General features: G+C 34.3%; 1 protein-coding gene across 3 annotated transcripts in view; it reads right to left on the reverse strand.

Annotated features, from left to right (window-relative positions):
- The window catches only part of LOC148599182 (salivary peroxidase/catechol oxidase-like), a 54,982-nt gene extending 44,689 nt beyond the window's left edge, over nt 1-10,293 (reverse strand). Inside the window, exon 1 of one of the 3 annotated variants that reach the window (XM_088558447.1) lies at nt 10,128-10,293. In XM_088558447.1, the coding sequence (XP_088414573.1) occupies nt 10,128-10,194 (67 nt within the window). In that variant the 5' untranslated portion in view covers nt 10,195-10,293. Of the gene's footprint in view, nt 1-2,596; nt 2,753-5,550; nt 5,704-10,127 lie in introns of those variants that run through there. The other 2 variants (XM_088558448.1, XM_088558449.1) reach the window with 2 other exon arrangements.
- Between the last annotated feature and the right edge of the window lie 446 nt (nt 10,294-10,739).

The raw sequence follows: 10,739 nt of genomic DNA on the forward strand, positions 1-10,739 counted from the left end.
TATAAAAACCAAACAATAAAAATAAACAAGACAAAACAAAGAGTTTCCTTGCGTGATGACTTATTAGTCATAAACGGAAAGCTTAATATATACGTAATCAAAGGAACACAGATTCGAATAGAAATCAATAGAATGTGATTTATTCCATTTCGTCCATGGGTGGACATAGGGCGACTACAGTTTCTCTCCATTCGCTTCGGTTTTGGGCGATGGTGTTACAATTCTTCCACGTTAGTCCTACTCTCTTCAGTTCAGAGTTCAAAGCCTTCTTCAGGTGTTCTTTGGTCTTCCTCTTTTTCTTTGCCCTTGGGGATTCCAATCTAAAGCTTGCTTTGTAGTGTTTTTATTGTTCTTCCTTAAAGTATGACCAATCCATTTCCATTTCCGGGTTCGAATGGTGTTTTCTATTGGTTGTTGTTTTGTTCTTTGCCAGAGTTTCTTGTTTGTTATTTTTTCTGGCCATCTGATATTCAGTATATTTCTTAGGCATTTGTTAACAAAGACTTGTATAGATTTCATGGTGTTTTCTGTTTCTCTCCAGGTCTCGCAACCATATAACAGGACAGACTTAACATTGCTGTTGAAAATTTTGATCTTAGTAGTCGTTCTCAGTGTTCTACTTTTCCATACTGGCTTTAGAATGGAAAAAGCCTGTAATGCTTTCATCTTTCTGGCTTGTACATCTTCGTCAGTGCCTCCAGTTGTACTCATGACACTTCTAAGGTACGTAAATTTATCTACATTCTCTCTCTGTTGGTTATTTACCAATATTGGATCCATCTGGTTTTGTTGGATTCTCATGGCTTTGGTTTTGGCTGTGTTGATATATAATCCTGTTCTTTTCGCTGTTTCTTCGAGATGGTTGACCTGGTGTTGGGAATCTTGAAGACGATGCGATAGTGTGCATATGTCGTCTGCAAATTCGAGGTCTTCTAGACGAGATGTTAGTGTCCATTGTATACCATGAGGGTCGTTGTAAGCTGTTGTTGCTATCCAGTCGATGACTATGAGAAAGAGAAAGGGAGAGAGAATGCATCGTTGCCTTACGCCAGTTGTTACAGGGAAAGGATCCGTCAATGTACCAGCATGTATGACCTGACAAGAGAATTCTTCATACAGTAACTTAATCATGGAAATAATCTTTGGAGGAATTCCATAGTGTCCTAGAATGTTCCACAAGACCTGATGATCTATGCTGTCAAATGCTTTCTGGAAGTCAATAAAGTTTAGATATAGGGATGACTGCCATTCGATCGTTTGCTCAATAATTATTCTGAGTGTTGCAATCTGGTCGACACATGATCGTTCTTGTCTAAATCCAGCTTGTTCATCTCTCAGCTTGCTATCAATCTCTTCTTTCATTCTTTGTAAGATTATACTGCATAGGATTTTACTAGGAATGGACAAAAGAGTTATTCCTCTCCAGTTGTTGCAATTGGATTTGTCCCCCTTTTTAGGTAGTTTTACCAAGAATCCCTTTTGCCAGTCTTTTGGAATTTTTTCTTTTTCCCATATCTGGTTTAATAGCCCAAGAAGATATTGAATGGTAGTGTCATTCATGGACTTGAGGGCTTCTGGTGGTATGCCATCGATTCCCGAATAGAATGTAATCCGGGGAAAAAAGACCAGACAAGGAAAAAAGACATACATAACAAAGAACATAAAGTAACCAACGGTAATACATACAAAGAAACAAAAGTAAATAAGCAACTCCACCAAAACTGGGTGAAAACAACCAATCCAAAGTATTCAATACAAACTATCCTCAGTATGATGGCATTTACGGATTATTATTGGTTAGATATTGGTAATATCGATACAGTCCGTGGCTCCGTATGAGGATCGAAACAGAATTGAATTTATTTGTAAATTGTTTTTTAACACAATGTTTGAATTTGCCGCGCATGCTTTGGGGTTTTTCGCTGGGCCTCCATACGATCCCGCAGTGTCGTTTTGATGAGCCGCGCTGCTAGTGCAAAAAGTTGCTAATGGCGACACGCTGTTTTTGTCAGCTTCCCACGCACCCTCCCAGTAGCATTACTAAGGGTATTGGGTTTTGCATATTTAGCTTGCATTCTGATGTTATGTTTTATTGTAATACTGGACTTTTTTTTACATGTATCTGTTTATCAATGCAGGGGGCATGTTTGTAATTGGGGGGTTTGTTTGCTTGGGGGTACCAAGCTATTAAATTTGCCAGACTTATTGTTGTGTGTATATATATATATATAACTATCATGTAGAAAATGTAATGCATACGTGTATATGTCTAGTTCTGTGTCCATTTTTACAGAAAATTACGAAAATACATATGATGATGCGAACGACTACATCGACCTGGGCCTGGTTTCATAAAAAAAAATCTCAATTGAAATTGAAACCTCAAAACCTATCCTCATCTCAAATCCCAGCCAATGAATAAACTGAAAATTGAAGATTTTGAGGAAAATCCCAATTTGAGATTTTTTTATGAAACCGGACCCGGTATTCAAGAAAAAAAAAACATGTTACGCAGAAAATGCAATGTGTGTATTTTTTGTGTCCACTTTAACTGATACTCGCCTTGGTGGTGTTAGTTAAAAACAAAAATACTCACCGTTTGCAATGTAATTCAGCCCAAACAGAAAAATCAAATTTTTAAAACGTGACATAATTTAATCCGTATTTTTTTCATCTACATAAGTCAGTTTTGATAACTGTAGAGCAAGCGGTCTAGGGAAATAAATTAAGTGCTACTTTTCCGCTTTCATGCTCGTTCAGTTTGAAGATTTAATATGTGCACGTACCTCATAGGACTTGATAACACTTATAGGTTAAGTTTATCTCTAACGAGTTTATATGTGAAATGAAAACCTTAAAAACAAAATAATAATAATAATAATAAAAAACAAAACAAAACAAAACAAAAAAAAAATCGTCCAAAGGCCTTCTTAAATTTTATTTTATTTCTGCTACGTGATGTATTGCTTCTATACAAAATAATCACGTATTACGTGTATCAATAAAGAAAATAAAACAAGCTTCGAAGAGCGCAGCATGATACGACCGTAGTGTTTGAATTCTGAACAATTGGGACAAGAGTGGACACAATATTAGTTTTTTGACACACTTAAGCATAGGGACTAATAAATAATATGAACACCACAACTGGTGTGGGCATTTAATTGCAAAAAAAAAATATAAATCAAATACCATGGCGACAATTCTAACGTATCACACAACTAGCTGCAAGTATTTTCAAATGAAAAATTGTTATTTCCAAAAGTTTCATTTTAATTGGTGCAAGGGTATTTGAGTTATTGGTCAAAAACTTGACCCCCTTCCCTTTCGTAATGAATAAATTCGAAAAAGAAAAATTGGAATTAAAAAAAAAATAAATAAATAAAGCTTTGCACAATGGATGTACACTTTCCCAAATGTCATTATATTTGGTGAAAGCGTTTTGAGTTATTGTGCGGAAAATGTAAAACAGACGCCTTTTATACGAATACATTTCCGTACTTCGTAACTAAAAAATAAAGGGAACTTCCCAATACAGATATGTATACATCAGTCAGTCGGAATAAAACTGTCAGATTCACATAGCAATCAAACAGTCGTATTCACACAGGAATCAGTCATTTTCAGATTCATACAGTATTAACCAATCAGATCCATACATGCATCAAACATTTTTGACTATAAAAATACATATTGTTAGAGGGTAGAATGTCCTGAAATAATTGTCCAAACGTAAGTGCTTTATGTACCAGCTCTATATTAGAAATATGACTGTGTCTATATATAATATATCGTTGATCCATAGGTTTAGATAGAATCTGGCTGGTTAAATCAAAATGTTAAAAACAACAATGTATTGGACAGGTATATGTACATGTATAGATAATTATACCATTTACGCAGCACATGGACACTATGTTGCATTTTGTTACCTATTTAGAATCTCAAACAGAACCTATATATTGAAGAGATTGACTATCCGTATACACAGAGAGCACGACGGTCGTGATTTACTCGACCCTACATATATACAGTCAACTTCATGAACTCGTGTGGTGTCATGGTGTTCACAGATACAATGTATCCGATTATTACATGTACAAATACTCTGGAGAAAGGGGAAACAACTACTATAAATTATCCACCTCTGACTTGTATTTGTGTTGATCTCCCTTTAAAAAGATGCAGTTGTCAAATATTTTCATATTTTAAATCAAAAAGTGTTACAGGCAGACACACTATTGGGTGTATGAATATGATAATAAGCTACGCTATATTATCCCGACTCATTGAGTAGGGGCTGAAAAAAGGGATAAAATTGAAGGAATCTTGACCCGACATCTGACTTCACGTTTGAGAGATTGTATATTAATTAGACAAGGAAGAAAAGCTGGTGTCTAGTGCGTATAGATTAATACTTCCTTGTGTTACAATCTTGATAAAAACAGGGAAGTAAATAATGACTCAGACTGACAAAATATTTATCTACACAGTGACGTGAATGGAACTGTTTAGATATTATTTGAGTGGAATGCATTAGCCATTTACATGTATTGCAGTATTCAGTTTTCCGGGTCTGATTCTCGGACATACAAAGCAGAGTCACATTTTGTCAGTCTAGATGTTTTTTTTTTTGTTTCGGTCTCAAAACTTTAATTAAAAAACCATTATCCAAAGCACTTCTGAAGGGGTCACGAAAATGCACTTTAATGGTTAAGGATAATATTGAGATCCAATTGGTACAGCATTTTAAAAATGATTAAAATTAGGTCATTTGAAAATATTCTAAAAACTTGAGTTATAAATGATCTTTGAGTCAAATTCAAGTTATTTGCCAGTTGTCCGTCTAATCATCCTCTTATTTTTTAATACTTATATGCTACTTCTAAAATAATAAAGGAATAGCTAGGCATTATAGCTGAATTTGCATAATACAACGTGTAGTTAGGAGTGTGCAATTTGAAATTAGTTGACACAGAATAAGGTCTTAAACTTAAGGATACTACATGTACAGCGACAAGGAAGCAGAAGTCGTATGAAGTGGCCATAACTACATTTATCTTCTGTCATTATCTTAATACTGTTCTTAGGGAAGTTTGTTAGCTAGTACTCGACATTCATGATAGGTCAATATTAATGTCGTATCTACAATATAACTCAGAACTGTATTTATTCCTTGATTTACAAGATTTGAAAAAAAAATGGCTTTATCTTCTTATCTATCAAATTATTTGTTTTGAAGACCGTTTTTGTAAATTTGTCGCTTGGAAAAATATTTTCGGAAAAAAGTGTCTCTTATCAGAATCAAATGATCACAATGTAAATTTTAGGGGGCGCACGCCCGCCATGCACCCGCCTGAATCCGCCCCTGGTAACACGCACAAAAAGAAAATAAACAAAAGAAAATGAGCAACCCGGAATCTACGAAAGACTGGGAGCTTGGACCAGGTGCACCGGTAGAGTTAGCGTCCTCTGCTTTTCTAGAAACACCCGCCGAGTCGCTCATAAAATGGAAACAGGTAAATATAACTTGTAAAACGTAAAACTCACCTCTTCTGAAATATTTCCGACATAACAGAGCGATAAATATCTCAAGAATAAAATACAACAGTCGCATTTACTCAGTCAAATGATTTGAATAATCACCTACATTATAGTGAAAATCAACGATTATATGAAGAGTTTTGACTTTGTTGCAGTTAAACAACTTTGTCACTATAACAGAAAACAGTGTTGTCAGAATGTAGGTAGCTATAAATTATGAAATGATTTTAGTTTTAATAATTGACTAACGCATGAAAACTTTGTTTTTTTTTACATGAATTTGAACCTTAAATGTCAGTTGATGGCTTGGTACGGAAAGTACATAGATTACAAATAGTTCATGAACTTGGTTTTAACACGTTATTTCAAATAGACAGTGTTTATAAAACCAACATCATTTACTAAAAATAACAATATTGTAGGGTATGTAAAAATAAACCAAATAAAACAGAATTTACTGGAGAAGTCCAATTTAAAATTAATCGGCAATGAGGTCTTAATTTGCCGATGACACACAGAAGTGGTGCTGATGCAGCGCTAAAAAAAACAAGAAAAATTCGTTGAGTTTAAGTGGAGGAGTTAGATAAATTCATTTATTGTAGGACCCTCATGATACTAATATGTCGTTACTACAAGATACTATGTCGTTCCTGCAAAACCCTCAAGATAAAATGTCGTTACCACAAGATGCTATGTCGTGCCCGCAAGACCATAAAGATACAATGACAAGGTGTTATGTCGTTCACGCAAGCCCCTCAAGATAACATGTCGTTACCACACTATGCTTTGCCGACCTCAAGAAATCTCCCGGTCTTGTGGGAACGACATAAAACATGTTTGTCACGTGACAGCATTCTGGTCCATTGACTCACGCAGATTGACCATAGACAACACGACGAATCATTATCTAAATATTAATAAAAATACATTTACTACAATAAACGTAAGCATAAGATCAGTACCAAGTTCACGATGTTAGACAATTTCAGAGAGGTTATTGCAAGCATTTGATTTATTTTCTTAAAGGTACCAGTATCGTATTGCATATCCCTGAGCAGGTGTACGTCAAAACATGGATGCTATAAAAATATAGTGCATTTTCTTTTTGCCTCTCTACAAACTAATATTTTGTCAAAAGATATGAACAATGACTTATAAAATAGAGCAAACATCACACTGTAAGATGAAGATTTTTTTTAAAAGAAAATCTAACATGATATCATAAAAATGTTCCACTGAAAAGGTTGGTTTGGTGAGTGCAAAACGAAAGTGAAAGTAGGGAAAATGGCTATTTATAGTTCGAGACTACTTTTCTGTCCGATCTTCGTGGACTCACCCTATTTTCTTTGCGGGAAATTATTTTTTCACATGTCTTTAGAAATGCTACATAAGTGAAAGTTTTATTGAATCAATTTACATATTTTTTAAAAAATCCTAAAAATATGCACTTCACTATAGAAGTCTATGGGAAAATTAATACGATACTGAGACCTAAAGCGGGTTTATAGGTTAAAAGTGAAAATTGAAATGAAAACTGGAATTCAGGATGAGAATTCAGTACGGATTAGTGATATATATAGAGAGGGATAAAGTACAAATAAAAAGTCAGAACGGAAATTACAAAGAATAATAGACCCATACCCTTATAAAATAAAATGGTTCCTCTATTTATGAAATTTAAATGATTTGTAAATTTCGTATCAACTCACACAATCTAAGAGTGGAAATAGGAAGGCATAAAATAGACCTTTGGACCGGAATTTGAAAATATGCAATTTCTGTACAGAAAATTGCATTAAATGAAGTTCATTTCTTAACCAGATATAAGGAGAATGGATATGGCGAGTATGTCAAAGAGACAACAAACCCATCGGGATGAAAATGTCAGCAGAAGACCACCGATGGGTCTTTAATGAACGACGAGGAAACCCTCATACCAATGGGCAGGCTGCAGCTGATCCCAAAACAACATTATACACAGATACCTTAATAATGACATCATAGCCCAATGTAAGCACCATAAACATTCTTGAACATGCTGATGTAATATGTGATACACACACTGCTATTCTAAAACTCAAAGTTGAAAAGATTCAAATTGATGCAGCAAAAATAGTTACAGGGGGTACTAGATTAACACCAATTAACAATTTATATATATAAACTGGATGGCAGAAATTATGTGTTCGGCGAGAAAATCACAAATTAACACTAATGTACAAGATTTTGAAACCGCCTTATCTCCGAACTCTGATTCCGAACATACTAAACCAAACCCATAGCCATCCAACTGGTAATTCTGACCTAATCCAATCAGTTTATTGTAGAACATACCAGTATTCTAATTACTTTCTACCTTCCACTATTCGATTACGGAACACATTACCTAATAATATTAAGACCTCGCCATCAGTAAAAATTTCCAAAACTTATCTCGAAAATGAGGTAGTCAAAAAACCAATATATTATTATTGCGGATCACGCAAAGGTCAAATCCTACATGTCAGACGTCGTCTTCAGTGTAGCGAGCTAAATAAAGATCTATTCGACAAAGACATTATTCCATCCCCATCATATCATTGCGGCGAAATAGAATCTGCTAGTCATTTCTTACTCATTTGTCCGTTATATCAATCGCTTAGGAAACTATATCTCAGCACTTCAACTTCCTGATCAACTGACTTCAAATATTCTCCTGTTTGGATCAGATGAGATGTCTGATGAGTATAATTTTTAAATTTTTACCGAGGTTCAAAACGTTTTTGACCTAAATTACAGTTACGTCTTTTGAATATTTTTGAAAATTCCGTGTGACCTGAGTAAATACAGGGAGCATTAAATATCACCCTCTTCACTTTGCACCAAACTCATCAAATGCACGTTATGAGCACTAGAGTACTACTTCCTTGAGTTATGCGATATGATACAATTATTATTCGTGATTTCAGGAGATGGATTGATTCAAGACTTTAAGTCTATTTTTCTTAATCCTGTGATTAATTTGTTATTGTTCGTTTCATTCTATTGTTTTGGTTTGATGTTAAAATATGCAAATTACTTAATAAAATATGTTTGAACTAGATACATCGAAACATTTGCCTCTATATACTCCAGCAACATAAAGCGTGAATATGAAACCAGATATACAGAGGCCAGAAGTCCTGACTTGGGACAGGCGCGATAAATGCAGCAGGGACAAAATTTTTAGAATTTATATGAAACATTAAAATTAATTGTTTTCGTTGATGACATATGAAGGTACAAAGTGCATGTACCATTGTAATTGGAAAATTGGGAAACTTTCTGATTAAAGGTTTAACAAAAGAATGCATTTAACTTAGGAGAGACAAAGTCCTGATTGAACAGACACATTTGCTCGTTCCGAGAAAACGAAAAAAAGTTTTTGGTAATGAACATTAAGGGCAGGTATTGCATTATTAATTATGTATGTTAAACACGTTCTAAGTAATTTATCAGAATTATCTATTGATGCTCATTTCAAGGCTTGTTTGGATAGAGTCAAACAAACGCATATTTACATTGTAGATTAAAATAACAACAACAAAACAAAACAAAAGACAAAACAAGATATAATAAAACCAAAGCACAACTAAACTAATTGACAAGTTATATTATCATACTTCATGTCAATTCAATTTGCTGAATTTTGATTGGTTCAATAGGAGGGTAATATTCTACTCTATCACATAGCTCAGAGGATGGTAGTTTTTTTTGGTCTATTAATTGCCCTCCCGTGAAAAGCTAAACTGGGTCCGGTAAAAATAGTTACCAGTTCAATCTTAGCCAGTTTTGCGTTTCGGTTTTTACCTTTTGATCTTAAGGACGCTCTTCTATGGAGACGCAAGTCACATGATCGCAATTCTGTTTCTCGGTTGGCCTAATACTGATAACTTAGTGGCGTTCGAAAAAAAACTGTATCGAAAATTGAAATTAACAAACTGCTCTATCAACCTCTTAGATATTTTAATTTTATTTACATAGTATTTAAAGCAGTGAATATCACACGAAATATACAAAGGAAAATAATCCTTGAGCACTCATTATTCATGAATATTGATATTTTCTACCCGAGAGGGTCCATGGCTATATCTTATCTGATCTTATTTACCACCATTTTCAAACTGGACCTGGAATGAACGGCTCATTCAACCATTTTCCAGGTGCAGATTTATGCAATGGGTTTTAAATTCCATTGTTATGTAAACGGATACTTCCCGGTTCAGTGTAAATATTTCAGTCGACTCATAGAGCAGGAACACCGCAGAGGGTCATATTATAGGATACAATGTCGTTGAGTTTTAATGGGATGTGGAGCTAGATCTAGATGGAGAGAAATAGTTACACCGTATAGTTTGACGTGTTAGTAAGTGTGAAGGAGATCGTCTGTAAAGTGCAAGAGCCCGAAAATAGCAGGGGAAAAAAGAACAATTCAAACAATAGGACTATGTACGATTTGTTACTATTAAATGGAATATAGAAGAACGGTGTCAAACGATTTCATGGCATTATTTTTTTTTGCAATTTAGTAAAATGTGTATGTGGAAAGCTACAATGCGACTTACCTTCTCTTAGATATTTCCGACAAAATAGAGCAATAAGAATCTCAAAGATGATCTTAAAAAGTATCATTTAGTCAGCACGGACTAAGATACCACGTAATGTTACATAAAAATACAAGCAAAAACATAAATAGGGAATTAATTTAAATGCAATCTTTCGATTTCTTTGTTATTCAAAGTTTAAAATAAACATCGAGTTCAGTTACTTCCTTTTTTGAGTGTCTTTATAAAAGGAGAAATATAAATATCAGCTGGTTGAATGAATAAGATTACTATAGATACAAGGATGAAACAAAGTTGAGGCGTTTAGAAAGTACACATCCATTCCTGATTTAGATCCATGTTCAATTATTCTGTAAAGAGTCTGTCCTTGTCAGAACTGGGTAGTTTGGGAGAAAACTCAAATTAAGGAACCCTGTATAGAAAAAGGCTATTTTTGTATAGATACATTATATAAAAGAAGTCAGATTGAAACAAAATCAGTTCAAGGTTTTTTTTTATGCATGCATGACTTTCCTGTAGTACAGAGTATACTAAGTAAATATTTGAGTTTGTTTATTAAAATAGTATAGTAAAGAACCAACATAGTAAGTGCGGTGACGTTCAAACATTCCG

The sequence above is a fragment of the Perna viridis genome, chromosome 13, assembly GCF_037379345.1.
Source record: "Perna viridis isolate PV_CMFRI_1.1 ecotype Kerala chromosome 13, ASM3737934v1, whole genome shotgun sequence".
Taxonomy (NCBI): domain Eukaryota; kingdom Metazoa; phylum Mollusca; class Bivalvia; order Mytilida; family Mytilidae; genus Perna; species Perna viridis.